Consider the following 20095-nt stretch of genomic DNA (forward strand, 5'->3'; position numbering starts at 1 on the left):
CATTACAAATAATTTATTCAAAATTGCTATTGCCTTTTAGAACTAAAACAGGGACGGAATGTATTCGCTCCTAAACCTATATCCAATACTAATAAAATGGTAGTATTTAAATTTGTCAAAATCTACAGGTAAATTATATATATATATATATATACACATATACATACACATATATACATATACATATACATATATACATATATACATATATACATATATATATATATATATATATATATATATATATATATATATATATATATATATATATATATATATATATATATATATATATATATATATATATATATATATATATATATATATATATACATACATACATACACACACACACACATACACACACACATATACATTTACACATATGTATATCAAATCAATCAATTGTTGGAGATGAAGTAAACTGCAACTCATGAAAGCTTATGTTTTTAAATAAAATGTGTTAGTCAGAAAAGGGGATACTAGACTCCTCCTGATTTTCTGATAACTTCTGGGTTCTCTATCACTTATAGTACTTCCATTACTCTTCCACTTTAGGTACTGAATGGGACAAAAATAATCACATCTATAGGTGACAATATAATCACATCAATCCACTGTACATACCAAACTTTTCAAACAGTGATTCCACAAAACTAGTACCATTATGCAGTGCTGTTGTATTCATATACATGTAATTCGCATCCTTCCCTGAAAGGCAGAAATGATACAATAAACACACAAAAATGACATTCAAATTTTAATATTTGACCTTCCCTCTCACAATTGCAAGCCATTGCTAGGACAACTTCTACCGGAAGCTTAGTTTATGCAGGAAGCTAAACTCTTGGGCTTATCATTGGTCTGCAATGTACACAAAAGACTGCAGAACATACTCAATGTTTCCTATTGTACATTTTAAAGAAGCAATCAGTAGTAATGAGGTAGCATTTTTCCCCATAAAAATTTACTTGCCATGTGTGATCTTTTAACAGGTAAAAACTGGTGAGCATTCATGGAACATAAAGATAAAGAACAGCTTAAACTCCTGTTCCAAATCTATAGGAAAAAATATCCAATACAGCCAAACAGGTGTTCAGTCCTTGCAGAATTTTGAGTTCCCTATCTCTCAAATCACTACTGTTTTACTAAGTTGTAGATTTGATTCATAGATTTGACTATTCCATCATGATTTCATAGAACAGATATGAGACCATCCAGATTTGCCCATTGCACTTTAAATTGTTTGTTGGTTTGTATCATGATTTCATAAGACTGCAGTAAAATTCACAATATCTGAACAAATGTTGCATTTATATTTCCAGCTATCTGAATGAAAATGTTTAATGTATAGATACTTAATGTATCTATAGTTCCCAGAACTTCAGCCAGTCTAGTTAAATAGAAATTTCAGACAAACTTCAAAGAAGGTCAAAGGGAGCCATGCCTATCCTCAAGAGGAAGAATTGATATCTGAAATGTATCAGGCAAATTGAGGAGGTATCACTTTCCTTCAGAGAGGGCCATTTCAGAATTGCTTCAAGTGATCCAGAGTTATAAAGAATATATATGCTGGATGTTGCTGTAGGACAGAAGAGAGAAATCTCCTGATCAGAGAATGCGAACCATTTGCTCTTCCTATGGAAATCTTCTGTCTCAGCAGAAATCAGTCAGCAGGAAGGCTAGTGGAAACATACATTTCCACAGGAAAGAAAATAACAATTCCCGGCCAACTAAAGCAAGGTTAATATCTGAGGGTTCTGCTCTTCTACACACATAGAGTCACACAGATACACAAGCATGTCCACACAAAGTCACATGCATACACAGATGGAGACACTCCATGAATTCTGACAGATAACCCATCCCATCTGGAAATACTAATATAGAACTAATTACACAAATTCCCAAAAAGTAATGGGCTGACATGAGATGCAGTATCAAAAATTAAAAGTAGAAAAATATCCACCCTGAAAGGCTTACAATTTCATTTGTCCTGTACTGGGAACAATCATAAATATAAAGAAACCCTGTGTGTAAGGCTCAAATGTCTCAAAGAATAGAACAGCCATCTCTTGCCAGTGATTGTTTGATGCCTGTTTATTTCTGCTCCTCAAGGTCATCTGTTGGGGTCCATTAGCATGGAATGCTCCACCAGAGGGAGTCAGATACTTGTAACAACAAAGGGCCAAGGATACTGTAGTATTAAAACCTTAATGGCAAGAGATGCAGGAGGGAGGGAGGGAGAGATATGAAGAAGTTGCTAGAGATAAGCTGCCTTAGAGAATTGTTTAACTTTCTGGGATGTAGAACCCCTCCCTGCAATCTCCTGTTCCTGTAAAGAAGACAAAGATAGGGTACACATGTTTCATTTGTGAAATCACAAGACCTACGTTTTAGACATCCTTTGGTTACTATAAGAGTTCAGAGCTCTCTCTCTCTCTCTTTCTCTCCTACTTGGAGCAGGATTAAAGCACTGGAGGGCAAGCATTTAATCTGCCCTTATGTACGTAATGTGTTGGTATCTGCCTCCTTGTTTAATGTTCGCAGCAATTACACAGCAGTTGCATTTAGAGAATTGTGAAGAGCTGATTGAAAAGGAACAGCTCATTTGCCTGAATTAACATCTTTCATGAAAATATACTTTTATACCTCTCTGGCATCATGGACAGTCCTTGATAACAAAGCCTCAACTTGCCTTTTGCCCCTGGGAAACCATTCTGAGGCATTTGCTTTTTAAAAAGCAAAACAGGACTTGCTGGCCAGGCAACTGATCACTGTCAACTGTCACTGGAGGCAAACAACTGGAAAAATGTTGCAATCTATTCCAGTGATTCCCCAACACTTAAACAAAAGACTGACACCTGCCGAGACATGTCAGGAGCCAAAACATGTCACAATCGAGGAAGAAAACATGCCAAACATATTTTTTTATAGTTATGGTTGTACAAAAAGGAAGAAAAAGGAAGAAAACAGTATGTTAAAACACAGTGATGAAATATGACAGCGAGGCTTTCCTAACCTGCTGGAGGCTGCAGCTTTTGTAAGATATTTGAAACGGTGTTTTTCTTCTCCACTGTAGTGGCACTCAGGTATTCATGGTCCAAGAGTTTGAGCAGAACATTCAGCTCGGGAAGGAGCTGATCCAGTACTGTGGATAGAAAGGAAGATCTTAGAATTAAGAGTTCCACCTCAGCCAACCCTATAAATCAGGGGTTCCCAACTCCCAGTCCATGGACCAGTAGTGGGCCGCAGTATGCCAGCAACCACTCCACACAAACAAACAAAGGCCCATCCATGGGATGCAGGCAGCACACAAAACCACGCACCCTCCGGTCTGCGAAAAAACCTCTCTCCACGGAACCGGTCCCTGATGCCCAAAAGGTTGGGGACCTCTGCTGTAACTGATATAAAAGTTAGTTCGAATAAAAAAGAACAGAGGAATAGGGATGGAAGTGCTGATAAGTTTCATGTGGGCCTGGGTTCTTCCCCACAAGAGATGCTGGTCAATACTTTATAGTTCAAGAAGAAACTTTAGGCCAGCACTGGATCTTACACTGCATTTCAGTAATCTCTTAAACTACCACTATCGCATCTTTCATCTTGATTTCCCTGCATAGCAGATGGACAAAAGTTTGACGAATAGGGCAACTTGATTAACAAGGCAACGAGACAGGTATTGCAGCTTCCTTCACTTAAACCATTGGCACTGGGTTCTAGAAAAGGTCTCTCATAAGCTTATGAGTAGGTGGAACATTAAGGAATGCAAAATTCTTTAATGTCCCACCTACTTGGCCTTCCAAGTTCTTGTCATTTTTGCATTTGCTCATTTATAATGTTGCTGTAGCTATGTCCATATTAATCTGTCTTAGAATCTTAAAGTCCAAGAGCGGAGAAATCCTTCTGTATCTTCATAGAAATGTGCTCTCTTCCAGTTCACATTTAGGGGCTCAGAGCCATTAGCCGTTATCCGAACTTCTGAAATGAAAAGGCCGGAAGGGACATTGAAATAGTAATTCTGTAACACTGCTAGAATTCTGTAAATGCTGCAAGAGGTATTAATGCAGTTTCTTTTCCCACCTACTTCACTCCTCTGTCAATCTACATCCTTTCATTATCATGTGCCTTTTAAAAAGGCTCTCCTAAAGACTTTCCCATAGCTCAATATGAAGGAAAGTCCTTGAATGATTAACTGAGGAAGAGTTCACCTACCTGCCTCAGAAAATTTATGACATTTGATATGTATAATTACATACTGTATACTACCTATGACAGTAGAAATAATGTTTAGTAGGGCTATGGAATGCTTCAATTTCAAATCAGTGGGGAATTGCTTTGGAGCAAGTGAAGTATTCACATAACATTTGTTGGCAGCTCTTTAAAGCAGCTGTGTCTTCCCCAACGGTAGCACCATCCCAGACAAACTTGCTTTAAGGAGTTACCAAGTGTTTATATTTATCCGTGCATGTTCTGAAGCACTTTTTTCTTTTTCAATCTGAACCTGGCACAGCCCTAATAAATAATCAGAATGACGAGTAACTATCGAGAGACTTATCCTTCGTGAATTTATCTAATCCTTCTTAATATGCTGCTTTTGCTCATGAGTTCTAATGAAGGATTTTTGGAGCACAAACAGCGGCTGTGGCTATTTATGCTCTTGCCTGATATTGTAGAAGAATGGAAATGTCTTCTAAAGTAACTATCAAATCATCAAGAAGTCCACAATCAGTGCTGAATCATGAGGCCATTGGTGACATGTTATCTTCTCTAGTCTACCACTAGAGCTAGCTTATTGTCTGTTGGTTGATTCCCATTTATTATCACCTCATTTATACAGAGATCCCATACATATAAAAATACATACATACACACCCTTTATCTCAAATAACTAACATTTCCATAAAGCTATCTTGGAAGGTATTATGTCGTGGGCTCTGATGAGCAGGAATGAAGACACGCAGTTGAGTACAGAGAAACTCATTCTTTATTTAAGCAGATACTGTACTGAGGATTTGGAGTCACCTTGCCTCAATATATAGCCAGACCCTCTGGTAGCAACCAATCGGATTGAACCCATGTTTGCCGCCCAAAGTTGACCAATTGCAGGACTGGAGATGTCCTGTCTGGGTTGCTGGAGAACCGTTAGTTCTCCAGCAACGCACGTGGTGATATTCCAAAAGCCCAGTACATAACAGAAGGCTTGTTTTATAATCCCCTACTTGCACTTTAAGGTTTATTTCCATCACCCTCTCATTTAATAACAGAGCTCAGTCATATCTCCATAACTGTTTAGAATATAATGTGGTATTCTTCAAATATACATTATCCATTCTAGGACAGTTTAGCAAATAACTGCCTTTTTGTTTGAAAATCTATTGCTACATTATAGACCATCCACTTCTAACTACCGTATTTGATTCAGTCTTCACTATTTCTTTAACATCATCTGAACAGCAGCGTGGTCCAGTTAGCTATTATATCCAATTTTATGCAAAGATATTTACAACGCCAATAAAGAAAAGCACACTGCTCAACAGAGCATAACCAGAATAGAAGTGAAAGAAGAAGCAGAGCTGGAATCTGTATTCATTCATTCATTCATTCATTCATTCATTCATTCATTCATTGTATTTATTTATTTATATCCAATATTTATTATTTTTATAAATAACTGAAGATGGTGAACATTCCTAATGGTCTTTCCTCCTACAGTATTTTCCTCACAAGAACTGTGATGTTTATTTATTTATGGCAAAAATGTTAAAAAGCAGACCATAAATACATTCTCAGTGAGAAAATATGAAATTATTTACTCTATTTGCAAATTCAAAAGTAGACTGTTTACTGTGAGGTGAGATGGACTGAAAGAATGACTGGCCCAAGACACATAGTCAACTTTCATACCTAAAGAAGGACTAGAACTCATAATCTCCTGGTTTCTAGCCTGGTGCCTCAACTACTACACCAAACTGGCTGTCTTTATCCAACATATTTATATTTATCATCACTATCATCACTATTAAATACTGAATTGAGCTGTGGGATGTTCAGAATTTTTAAACAGATGGACTAATACTACCTTAAAATTTAGGCATCGCTTACAATGTCTCATAAAAGATGCGCATGCAGAAAATCATCTAATTGAGAAAAACGTATTTCAAAAATTAGCAGATGGTTTAAAATGCATATTTATTTTAAAATTGGTCACAGTTCTGTTGGGAATACTACTGAATCAGATCTCTTCAAAATGAAACATTTCAGGTCTTACTGATCTGAGAGAGAAAAGTCAGATACATGCTTAACTTTTCAACTGAGCTTTAAAAGATGTAGGAGTCCTTAACTCTGGCTAAGGAAGAATAGATGTACAGGTAAAGATATTTTTATAGTTTAATGAAAACAGGTTATGCTGTTGTTTAATATGAATTCTTTGTTACTGGATCATTCTATTAAATATCTTTCTTTTCTTGGTGCAACAGAAGACATTAATTCCAAATAATTAAAAGCTAATATACTTAGTCTTTAAAAGAAAAGAGCATTGTGCCAAGCTTTCACAGAAGATCATTCATTTGATGTCTACTAAATATGTATGCCAACCTTGAGGCACACAGAGCATGAGATAATTATGTTTCTCTATGGATACAAATTTGTCCCACTACTGTAAAACTCCCTTTGTATGACAGATCTGAAGGTATTTCTAATCCAAGCAGATAGCCTTGTAATTTAGCAAGCTAGAGTTCAAAATGAATGTGCTTGTAATAAATATGATGTCTTGCATTGTTAATTGCAATAGAGAATTATGAGACTTAAGGCAACAAAAGTCTTTACTCTTCAGAAAAAAAGCATTAATAATATGAAATGAAAAGCTGCAGACTCCCCAAATATGGACAGGAGCAAAAGAGAAACAGTTTGCATGGAACGTCCTGGAATGTGCCACAAATGCCTTGAGAAATAAATCCCATTTTCACATCCAGAGTTCATGATGTTAAACCAGGGGTCTTCAAACTTGGCCCTTTTATGACCTGTGGACTTCAGCTCCCAGAATTCCTCAGCCAGCATGCCTGGCTGAGGAATTCTGGGAGTTCAACTCCACAAGTCATAAAAGGGCCAAGTTTGAAGACCCCTGTGTTAAACCAACATTTGGGGGAAATGGCCCGTGACTTACGACCACAATTGGGACCAGATCATCTACCGCTAAGTGATGCAGTCATTAAGTGAGTCATGACCAATATTATTACCTATTTTTGCCATGATTCTTAAGCAAATTTGTATTTCCCCATTGACTTGGAAAGTTGCATATAGCAATCATGTGACTTTGGGACACTGTAATTATCATAAATATACAGTGTGCCGGTTGCCAAGCACCTGAATTTTGATTACCTGACCACAAGGACACTGAATGGTTTTAAGTGTGAGTATGGATTGTAAGTCACTTTTTTCAGCACTATTGCAGCAGCTGAGTTAGGCATTTGAAGGAACAGTCATTAAATGAATGGTTGTAAGTTGAGGAGGACTATGTACTGTATTCAACACAAAAAAGATACCATGATCCTTCATGCTCATGACTTAGTTTTACAAGCTTTGACCTTAAGTTCCAACACTGTTTGCAGCTGAAAAATACTTTTCTGTGAGTGGATCGACTCAACTGCCACAGATACATATGGCTACAATACAGTAGTAATAAGATTCACACACAGGAATTCAGAAGCAAAACTGTCCCCTGCCCTGCAGGAGAATCTGCAATTACAAGAGCTTTGCAACTGGACATTGTACAGTTTCTTTCAAGATACTCCAACCAAGTGAGCCAGGTATGGGAACTGGTTTTTAATCTCTTCAACTCGTGAATATGAACAAACCACGATTCCATGCGAATCAGATATATTCCAGCTTATGTTACAACCTCACTAAGATCACGTTTTTGTGAGAATGAATCTTGCACAAGAGGCAAGATCTCAGCACAGCTGCCCACGGTGGGAATTCCAGAATGCTGACTCAGCATTTTATGGGAAATGGTAAGCAGGGCTGTTCAGACACACACTGCACATTCCTATAGAAACATCATAAGAACAGAAAAACCTAAGTTCTTTTCTGAATTATGTGAGAGGCATGTGAACGTCCTGTTCATTTACGATGCAAAGGTTTCACAAGGAGGGCTTTACCATGCAGATCTTCACTACAGAACCTAAGAATATCTCCCATATCTGGAGACAGACTGTTTGGGGACCCAATCTAAACCCTAGAAAATATACAGGGTACACACACACATCATGCCTCAAGTAAAAACATAATCCTTCACAGTTGGTTCTAGAAGCATATAATTATGTTAACTGAGTTAAGGCTTTGTAGTATCTCATAATCACTTGTACCAAGATGGCACTGGGAAAAATTCATTATAACAATGATTGCCCCCCCCCATGGCCACTCTGGCAAACAGAGGGTAGGGTTTGGCTACGGGCAATCAATTTTGGAATGCACCTTCTGTGGTACCCAGGCCTTTCGTTTCAGCTGTTGAACAACTCTCTTTTTTTCTTGAGGACTGACCCTGTCCTAAACTGACTGAATTTGGCAGTTTCTGTAGTATGGCTGACTAATGGGCTTTGACTTGAAAATGCTTGGTAAAGTTCTGTGTTAAAGCTGCTCCTCTCTGCTAAGTGTTGACCTGTATTAGCTATTAAACTGTACTAGCAGCAGGTTCACACAATAGGCTGTTCCATCATTGGCCTGCTGAAGTATGTTGTGTGAATCCTGCCACTGGGGAATGGAAATATTTGTGAGGAAAATTTGAAATGAAAAAAAAAATAACAGAGAGAGGGGGGGGGATACAGAATGATGCTTTCTATCTCAACCTCAATGTATTTGGTCAAGGCTAGAATGGAAGGATTTTCTTTGCTGTGTCTACCTAAACCAGCATCTTATGTCAAACAGTGGCTGACCAGATGTACCTAGAAAACTTCCAAGTAGAGGTTGAAAGTATCAACATCCTTCCACTGTTGCATCCTTCATCTAAAATCCCCTTACATGCACTACAAAAATGGCAACATGAGATGAAAGTGACCCTAAATATATATATCCAAAATCTTCTTTTCATTCTGCCTTACCCCTCTCCCTACCATTGGGATGCAAAGATTCTTGGTCTCCTGTTGCTGGGAACAGATTCTGAACCTAAGTTCACAGCAGGCTCAGGATGCCTCTATCATAAATGTTTTCCTGCAGCCTCCGCTGAGGTGCTTTATCTTCCCTGGCCTTCTGTTTCCTCCTTCTTCATCACAGCCAAGCAAAATATGAGAGTTTTAGGTTAGGAGGCTATAAAGAAAGCACATGCCAGAAAGAGGATGTGGGCACCTACAAGTAAGGGGTTATACCTAGGAGAAGCCTACTAGTGATATCAGGAAATGTTGAGTTAGTCGCCTCAGGAAGAATAAGAAAGGACTCCTAAATCTAGAATTTCTCTTCCCCCTTCCTCTTCTGGTATTGCTGTAAGGTGGTAATTGGAGGCATTAGCTTCTCATTTAAATATAAACACCGTATTTTAATAAATACCTTAAACAGCAGGTATACTACTGGTTAAGAAAAGGATGGGCAAAGGACTGTACTAAAGTGTCTTTGTGTTAGATGTGCAGACAAAGAGAGAAAGGGGAAGGGGAAATGCTTCATACCTGACCTCATTAGACATTTATTCTCAAATATGGCAGCTTTGAGCAAGCATTGGTAGGCACCTCTTTCTCCTTAGATTCAGTTGCAGTCAATAAACATTTTTGGGAAGGATAAGAATAGAAAAATATAGTTCTTAAATGTGTGCTCCAGTTAGGACAAATAGTAAGTGGTGTGGAAATTGCATGATTTAAGATGCATGACACAGAACACTTATTTTCCTGTTCCCATCCATCACCACTAGCCTAGAAATAGCCAGAAGAGAGCTTCTATTCATACTTGAATGAGTCTCTAGGCAAACACAAATCAAGTAATTAAGTAGAAGATTCAATCTACTGATAACAGCAATCAAAGAGTACCTAAATGAACAATAGAGCCACAGTACAGTAGAACACTGCATATTTTGTAGTCACTGAGTGTTCCACAAGAGGGTAGCATTAGAATATAAAACAGTATGAAAAAGGGTCTTGGATGTGTGCGGTCTCTCCCTCTCATATGAAATAATAGAGAAGATAGAGAAAGAAAAAAAATTCAGATTAAAACATAACCTGGAAGTTCTTAATATAAGATTGTTGACAATATAAGATTATTCTCTATGAAGTATTAACCATACATATGTCCATAACCAATTACTGTCTGGCTTTTCATAACTTGTTTTCATGCTTCATGCTTCAGAGAACTAGAATCCTCTCCCTTTAATGAGGAAAACACTCAGAGGTGGGCAATCTCCATCCACTGATAAGACTGATTAGCTTATATATTGAAGGACATGTTTGTGAAACATTATTTGGGACAGCATATGCTAAGAGAACTTAATTATTTGTTGAGTTATTTGAGCATCAGGAAATGTGGAATCGGTAGTCCCCAGGTGACGTTGGACTTCCTATCTTTGACCCCCTGGCCATGATTATCTGTGGTGGCTGGGAGAACCCAACAACATCCAAAAGAGAATGGGACCAGAAAGATTCAGGAAGGGTATCCTGCAATCTTCTCCCATCTCTTGCCTTCAAATGTGTTCAGACTGCAATACCTCCCCAAAATCAAACAGATTTGTAACCATCAGATTGAAATAAACTAATACTCTGACTTCTTGATCTTCAATAAGGATATTTCTTTAGAACACTAATACTTAAGATGGATGGGCAACAATTAATGAGATGCAAAAGGAAAAGACAAACATTACTTATTGGCAAGAGAACAGCCAAGAAAGGTTGAAGCATATCTACTGATTCCAAATAGGTTTCTGAGTTATGTTTTAAAAGGAAACCACATCAACATGTGGACAGAGGCATTGGGACTATGAGCTGAAACATCTGTTTTTTTACATCCATGGCCCTCCTGGCTGGTTAAAGCAGCCTGGGGAGTTCTAATGGTGGTTAATTCTTCCTTTAGTGAGAGGAGGATTGTTCCTTTATATCAGACATGTCAAACTCGCGACGTCACGTGATGTCGCACAACGTATCGCGACTTTTTCCCCATTGCCGGCTATGGGGAGGGTGTGGTTTCATTGTGATGCATCTGGCCTGCAGGTCGGTAGTTTGACATGCCTGCTTTATATCATAAGAAGGTCTGGTTTCATCACACTTCTTATTTAATCCCTGGGCCCAGAGGCTGTGACGGTCTACATGAGGAAAAGCAGGTTTCAGCTTACTCTGGCAAAATTGAGTGGCATTTTGGTTTGGGGCCTTCTGGTTTTAAGACTATGCCATCTTTGATGTTGGAATGGATGGCACTTTGTCAGATAAACCCAATTTGCAACCTGGGGAGCCTCCTAGACTGATGACTCCTGCTGAAACAGCAGAGGGTAATCATGACTTGGAGAGCCTTTGCACAGTTTTGTGTTGTGTGCCTCTTGTTCCCATTCCTGTATCAGGGGGCCCTGTTCACTGTCATTCATGTCTAGTTGCCTCCCAATTGGACTACTGTATTGTGGTCGACCTGTGGCTACCCTTGAACAGTATCTGGAAGCTTCAGCTGATGCAAAATGTGAGGCAATTATATGTTCCCCTAGAACAGATCATTTTATACCTCTGCTCTGAGAACTGCTCGTTGCAAATTTCAGGGTCCAATTCAAAGGTGCTGTTTTTAACCTTTAAAGATCTTTAAAACACTTCATGAGGGCCAGATTACCTAAGGGACAACCTCACCTCTCCCCAGGAGAATGCATGCTGCGATTCTCAGGTTGGCATGTCCCAGGAAGTGGTCTTCTCTGCCATTGCATCCATCTTATGGAATCTTCTCCCCTGGAAGTGAGATTAGCTTCATCTCTGTTAACCCCAAGTCTCCCAAGGTCTGGATATGACTTCAGTCTGGGGGTCAATAAGACTTTGCGATGGGTCCCTTGCTCTGGTTACCATTATCCTCCCTTTTATATTTTTTTTAATAGTGAATGCTTTTTATTTAATGTTTTTTAATTATGCATCTCACTTTTTTGTGAGATGGGTTGCCATACAGATTACATACATACATACATACATACATACATACATACATATATACATATATACATACTATAACATAAAACACTGTGTCCAGTATATTCAAGTTTAATACTTGTATATCAAAACATTATTTCCATCACAGGATTGTTCACTTGGAAATTCAAGCAGCCCAGATAGTATTTAGAATTATATCTCACTGGAAAACACACGTTACTATAAGTACATATAAATCTTTGAGAGGACAGGAACGTATCAGTTTTCCTCATAAGACACAGAAGTGATTTGGTACTGATTTCTTCTCAGAATCTAGGCCACAGCCCTGGAATTCCCAAGTATTCCTCCACCAAATACTAACTAGGGTCAACTCTGCTTAGTTTTCTATAACAGTCAAATGTTGCCTTTGCATTCGATTTTTTTAGATATTAACAAAATGCCACAATGAAAATATATACTCTTTTTCATGTTAATTGGGAAAATCCTTCCTTTTGATCTTTGCAATTACTCTGGAGAATTAGGGTCTCAAAGATTTGAGTCCTTATACATAAAATGAATCTTCTCCTTAGTAAAAACATTTTTTGATATAGAAAAGAAAAAGAAAGTACTGTGCTGATCAAATAACTGAAGGGATGTTCCTGCTGCAGTATGTAGAAAATTACTGAAACCTTTTCCTCACTTTAGCTAGTGCTTATTAAATTGTGCTTTACATTAATCATATATTTATTTATACCATTAAATATTGGTGAACCTATCAGAATTATGACAGTTCTCCTTCTATGATAGCCAGTAGAACAGGACAAAGAAAGTAAAAATCCATCTGAATATCTTAAAATTAATGGATATGGGCTGCACTGTCAACTTGTATTTAATGCATTCTTGATATACGGTAGACCTATTGCAGCAGTAAGGAAACGGATGAACATATACCAAGTGTATTTCTGAATGTTTGTTTTCCTAGTAGAAAATAGCATGAGGAAATGTTGTTTTCTACTTATATATGGTTTACCTATGGCAGACATGTCAAACACAAGGCCCGGGGGCCAGATCCAGCCCGCGAAGTGGTTTCATGCGGCCCGCGAAGCCATCCTGGAAACAGTGAGGGAACGGCCCCCATTGCCTTGGACCTGGCCCAGAGACCCTCCTTCTGCCAGAGACCCTCAGATCTGTCCCACTCCTGCCCAGGCCCCCATAGGCACCCTTGATGTGAACGATGTAGAGCTGGCCATGCCCACCCAGTAGGCCATACACATAGCCACGCCCACCCAGTCGGCCACACCCACCCGGCCCCTTGAGGGCAACTGCAATGCTGATGCGGCCCTCCATGAAATTGAGTTTGACACCCCTGACCTATGGCTAAAATAGCTGTTAAAAGTCAGGTCGTCTCCTCAAAAGTGGATCCTAATCCTAGGTTCCTAGTTACTAAACAAATACAAAAAGAGCAGGTCTCTGATCATTGCAAAACAAATTATAGGAAGAAAAAACACTCAAACACTATTCTACCCAATTGTTTTGTAAAGAGAAAAAAGAGCCTGTGCCTGCTTTTTCACTTGATGTCAACGAAACCATGCCAGTGACTAATGCTGCTGCTTAAAATAACTGGTTAGAAAACATTTGACAGGTATCAACAATTGCATTCTGTGAGGTTCTTGGTACACTAGAGCCAGTGGTGGGATTCAGCTGGTTCGCACCAGTTTGGCAGAACCGGTAGCTAATTTTTTGTTGCCCAGGCCCAGATGGACTTCTGAAAGTGGCATCCACACAGAGAACCGGTTGTTCACATATTTGAATCCCACCACTGACTAGAGCTACTCAAGGATGCTGCTATCGACACCATCCATACAACTCCTGACTTTACTTGATCTGATATATAACATGAAGCAGTTCTTCAATAATTGGAAGGGTGGACTTTGGATCCAAATCATAATAGGGACAAGTATCATTCTTATATTAATACTCTTATTAATATATGGAACCACCTTCCGGTCGAGCTCCGGATGGCGCCTGATCTCCGCTCCTTCCGGCGCGATCTTACAACCTACCTTTTTGAACAAGCTGGCCTGGCCTGATGGGATGGGGTTGGGTTTTATAAATTGGTCTTAACTTTTAATCTGTACTAAGTTATTACGGGCATTGCTGTTTAATTACTTTTTAATTTTTGTATCTTGTTTTTATTATGTATTGCCCTGTTCACCGCCCTGAGTCCTTCGGGAGAAGGGCGGTATACAAATTAAATTAATAAATAAATAAATAAATAAATTTTCCCATATAATTATCTTGTGTAAATAGTGTAGCTCTTAGATGATACTTCTTAATGAGAAATATTTAATAGTTTTCTTTGAAAAGTATTTTGGTTTTAAGAAATTTTCAGCCAGAGGCAATGTTGTTTATCTAATATTAACAAAAAACACCAAAAATCCAAAAAGAAGAAGGTCAAATTAGCAAGGCTCTAGCCAGTTTGGAATTCTCCCTCAAAGATGCAGGAAGCAACAATGTCAATAAATGATATGAGCTATAGCATTGGAATCGGATACAACATCCTCAGATGTTAAAAGCAAACAAACAAATGAAAACATCAAAAGATGTTTTTGCATCCTTTAGATGAACTCTACTGCAGATCAGAGTGGGTGGAATAGAAGGAAGGACATATAAGCAGGTGAGCAATTGTCAAGGCAGGAGACTCCTAGCGTCTTAATCTACAGAAAATATCTTCTCTGGCTCCCTGTAGCATTAATGAAAAGTTCAGTGCCTAAATGGATTTCTTTTTCATATGTTTATAACCAGTTACCTTAGTAAAATTAGGAGTGTCTCCCCCTCCTCCCCCCTTAGGATTCTAGCTGTTCAAAATTGCTCCACTTCATAAATTTATCCTGTATTTTGCTGAGGCAAGCAGCATTTCAGAATCCAGCCTAGATTTACATCTTATTTCTATCACAATCAGATTTTACGTTATCCACAACCCAACAATTAAAAAAAGGTAAAAGGAAAACCCAGAATGCAAAGTGATGCTCAACTTTTAATCCTAGAACAATATTTAAAGTTTAGTCTTCATAAAGAAGCAGTTAAGTCTGGGATAATTCATGCTGCCTAGTTGCCATGAGGCCAGGATAGAACAAAAAAAATTAGGACAGAAACAGGTGGCAATAAGCCTTTACTCCTCAGTGTTTCCTCACATATTTGACCTCTGGGTGTGGTTTTAAAGTAGTATTTTCCTGCCTTGAATGCTCCTGTGGGTTTTAGATATCTGAAACCCATTTACCTCAAGTGACTGAAGAAACAACAAAATGGTGTCACCTGCACCTACTATTTCTTTCTTTTCCCTTTCTATAAAAGCTCTTAGTTAGCTGGCTCAAAAAAAAAAGACAAGAGAAGGTTTCAAGTCAGCAAACATTCATATACAGTACAGGTAGTCCTTGACTTACAACAGTTCATTTAGTGACCATTTGAAGTTACAACGGCATTGAAAAAATGACGTATGTCCATGTTTCACGCTTACAACCATTGCAATATGTCCATGGTCATGTGAGCAAAATTTAGATGCCTGACAACTGACTCGTATTTATGAGAGTTGTAGTGTTCTAGAGTCACACGATCACCTTTTGCAACCTTCTGATCAGCCAAGTCAATGTGGTAAGGCAGATTCACTTCACAATTGTGGTACTAATATAACTGCAATGATTCACTTAAGCAACTGTGGCAAGTACAGTTGTAAAACAGGGCTAAATTCACTTAACCAATGTCTTGCTTAGCAACAGAAATTTTGGGTTCCGTTGTAGTCATAAATTGAGGACTACCTGCATTGGGCAAAGTTCTAATCACAGTGCAATTCTACCACTGATGATAAAGGTTCAGAAGTCAGTGAGAGACCACAGCAGCAGGGGAGTTGTGCACAGGAGGGTAAGGTAGTCTGCCATGTGGACTGAATAACCTTCAGATCTGTTTATCTTAGCCATACATGTTTTTCCTTAAGCCAATTTAAAATTAGGCTGCCATAAGCACAAAACAGGAGCGATTGAAAGTGCTCTATGTTCTATGACAGGGGTGTGCAACCTTGACAACTTTAAGACTTGTGGACTTCAGCTCCCAGAATTCCTCAGCCAGCATAACTGGCTGAGGAATTCTGGGAGCTGAAGTCCACAAGTCTTAAAGTTGTCAAGGTTGCACTCCCCTGTTCTATGATATAAGGGATGGCGGGGAGAAGCATTTGATTGGATCCATAAAGAGGCTAAATTCTGAGGAAGTGTACACAAAAGATAAGTTTTGGAAAGAGCTGTTATGTAATCATTCCCGTGCATGTGCCCATAGTATTCTCTGACTCTGTTTGCAGATTTCTTGATTTAGAATCTTTCAACTTGCCCTCTGGGTGAAATTCAAGGTGCTGGTTATCACCTATAAAGCCCTACATGGCCTGGGTCCGGGGTATTTGAGGGAACACCTGCTGCCGGCATCAAATGCCCTTCGCCCAGTGCGCTCCCACAGGGAGGGTCTGCTCAGGGTCCCACCGGTAAGAGATTGCCGGCGGGTGACACCCAGGGATAGGGCCTTCTCAGTGGGGGCGCCTGCCCTCTGGAACCAGCTGCCAGTGGAGCTGAGGACTGCTCCCGACCTCCGATCATTCCGCTGGGGCCTGAAGACCTGGCTCTTTGAGCTCTCGGGCCCAGGCTGAGGAGAAATTTATTTTAATTGGGGTTTTTAATTGTACAGGGTTGGTTTAATCTTTTTTAAATTGGTTTTTTAACTTTTGTATGGTTGATTTTTAATTCCCTGTAAACCGCCCTGAGTCCTCAGGGAAAGGGCGGTATATAAATGCAATAAATAATAATAATAATAATAACTTCTTTCAGCTTTGGAAGCTCCCGGTTCCTGTTGTTTCCGTCTTCCTTGCAAACATTTCCTTCCAGTTGCAGGTGAAGGCTGAAAGGCTGGGCCAGGGAATAATCATTGTTTCTAATTTAGTACAAAGGACTTCCTGTTGCTCAGGCCTCAAAATAATTAGCTACCCTAAAAATTGAGGCCTATCATAGACATAAACAAAAGAAACTTCATGGACATAAACAAAAGAAAGTTCTATCTTGCTTTCCTAATGCTAAATGTGGAGTGAGTGTGTGTATGTATAAAATTGAAAATTAAGCAAAGATTATTATTATTTTATTATTTATTATTATTATTATTTATTCAATTTGTATACCGCCCTTCTCCCGAAGGACTCAGGGCGGTTAACAGGGCATATATCAATAACAATACAAAAATTAAAAAGAAATTAAACAAATGCCCAATTAAAAATTACAATAACAATAAAAACAGTAAAAAACCCATTAAAAACCCTAATGTTCCCCATCAGGCCAGACCAGCTAGTTCAAATAAGTGGGTCTTCAGCCCGCGCCGGAAGGAGCGAAGGTCCGATGCCATCCAGAGCTCAACCGGCAGTTGGTTCCATAACGCCGGAGCACCCACAGAGAAGGCCCTCCCCCTGGGGGCCACCAGTCGACATTCCCTGACCGGAGGCACCCTGAGGAGGCCCTCTCTGTGGGCACGCACAGGGCGGAGGGGAGTTGACGCCGGCAGCAGGTGGTCCTCGAGGTACCCCGGACCCATGCCATGTAAGGACTTAAAGATTATCAATTTTATGACATGTCAGTATCTTCAGTTAACTTGCATTTTTTATTTCTGAGAAAATACAGTGGATGAGGCATAATTTCTAAGAATTATCATTGAAGAGTAGTCTAATAGTGATTTGTGAAACTGACCACACCACCACCTCTTTCAATACCTTGATTTAAATTAATCCTTCAAAGTGTTCTCGCCTATTTCTCTTGCCCTTTAGGACTTTAGTCTCAGTGCCCACCTTTGGGCACTGAACCCTTATACACTAACATTCAAGAACTAAGTTTATCTCTCTTGCCAATAGGCCCCCCGGGTCTTTTCCATTCATAAAATGTTTTCAATGAGAAAGGAAGAATGTGAATTAAGGCCAGAACCTCTAGGAAATCCTCCACCGAGGGGAAATATAACTCTCCCAGAATTGTTCCTTTGTGCCTGTGGTTTTCCTAGGTTGGCTGAAATTCCAGTTTGCTGAATAAAACAATTTTATTGCCCATTGTCTGCTAACATACATTGAAACAACTATAGAAATTACACTTAATTGTTTTTCTCTCCTGTGTTTAGTTGAGTAGACTGAATAGTGCTGACCACACACACACAAAATAAGGCTTGAGTGGGGATAGTGATGAAAAAGCAAGAAATCACTAATTAAGATGTGCAGATTTATTCAACCAAAGGCAAAATATAGCTAATTTTTGAGATGAATAATTCTGATATATTTCAGATTATTTTGCCTGCTTTCAAAAAATAAATAAAAAGAGCGCTCTGATCCAAAATTATTTTTCTACGAATCTTTATTTTAATTTAAGAATTTCCTAAAGGATAAAGACTACTTCTGTGACCATATTTGCTGCTTTTTGCCCATTATTTTCTTTCTATTCTGTGATGTATATTGGTTACCCAATTATTTATGCACAACATAATGCCAGATATGGCTCAAAGGTTATTCAAAGCTGTCACCACAACAAAGGAAAAGTCAATTAAAAATCATCTTATTTAAGAATTGTGTTTTCAGAATAAATATCCCTATCTTTTTATGAAACCTCACAGATCAGTCTATTTGTCCACAGTTTAAGAATTATAGGTCTCTTTTGAATGTTCTAAGTAGTTTAGAAGCTACTTATTTCCACATGTGGTGGACTTGTAGAAATATAAAAGTTTTTTGGATTAAAATTTGGTGGAACATTCAAAAGATTTTTAAGAGAAAGATAGTTTTCCCCGCAATTGTTTTTATTGGGTATTGTTGTAGATTGTGATGTTAAAGAAACTAACTTTATGTTGAACATGATAACAGCAGCACGGTTACTGGTGGGACAATATTGGAAGAAGGATAGTTTGCCCACTATAGAAGAATGGGTGCTTAAAGTTTCGAATCTTGCAGAAATGTCTAAGATTTCTGCTTATTTGAAAGATCATTCACAGGAAAGATATATTTCAGTTTGGAGGAGATGGATAAATTATATTCAAAACAAATATGAAGTAAGGGGATTACTCTGATAATAGATTAATTCCATTTATACCAAATAGTGGCAGATGATCAATTACTTAAAAGTATTGTGTTGCACATGCAATTTATTTGCAAACAAAAGTACACACAGAATGGCCACAACTGGCAATTTCTTGCCTAGTGGCATCCAATAATTTCATCTTCATATGACACTAGTTTACTACAAGATGCACAGAGAAACACAAATGTACGTACGTACATACATACATACATACATACATATATATATATATATATATATATATATATATATATATATATATATATATATATATATATACATATACACACACACACACACACACACACACACACACACACACACACACACACACATATATATATATATATATATATATATATATATATATATATATATATATATATATATATATATATATATATATATATATATATATTACATAAAGAACAAATTTGACAGATAGCATATGAAGTATCCTGTTTCATTTGGATTTGGATTTTTCTGAAGTTTCCTGTTCCATTTATTGCTCTCAAGTTAGGATTGTATATGCTACAGATAACCTATTTTTACTGAACTTGTTTCTCTTTGTTATCACACACCCACCACCTGGCTGATGTTCTACTTCACCTTTACTTATACTGTACATTTTAGGACAACTTACCTAAGATCTCCCTTCATTTTATCCTTGTAAGAAACAAACCTATGTGATAAGAGTCCCACAGTAAACATCTTCATCAAATGGAGATTTAAATCTGTTCTACTATTCTTGATCTAATCTTTTATTAAAATAACTCTGTTAGTAAAGCAACTCTGACAACAGAAGTAAGTAGCTTATGGACACACTATCCCTCTGAGATGGGCTGCTTACCATTTATAGAGGTCTTCCCAATGGAGCCTTTCTCTTGGGGCCAGGCTGCTGAT

At 38.3% G+C, this 20095-nt stretch overlaps 1 protein-coding gene across 1 annotated transcript in view; it reads right to left on the minus strand.

The window, feature by feature from the left end:
* AFAP1L1 (actin filament associated protein 1 like 1) overlaps positions 1–20095 on the minus strand; it is an 82986-nt gene that overhangs the window by 31856 nt on the left and 31035 nt on the right. The window contains exons 2-3 of the mRNA XM_081316979.1: positions 3023–3151; positions 628–711 (exon numbers count right to left, since the gene is read on the minus strand). Coding sequence (XP_081173105.1) covers positions 628–711; positions 3023–3151 — 213 coding nt within the window. The remainder of the gene's footprint in view (positions 1–627; positions 712–3022; positions 3152–20095) is intronic.

The sequence above is a fragment of the Vipera berus genome, assembly GCF_964194415.1.
Source record: "Vipera berus genome assembly, chromosome: 2".
Lineage (NCBI taxonomy): Eukaryota > Metazoa > Chordata > Lepidosauria > Squamata > Viperidae > Vipera > Vipera berus.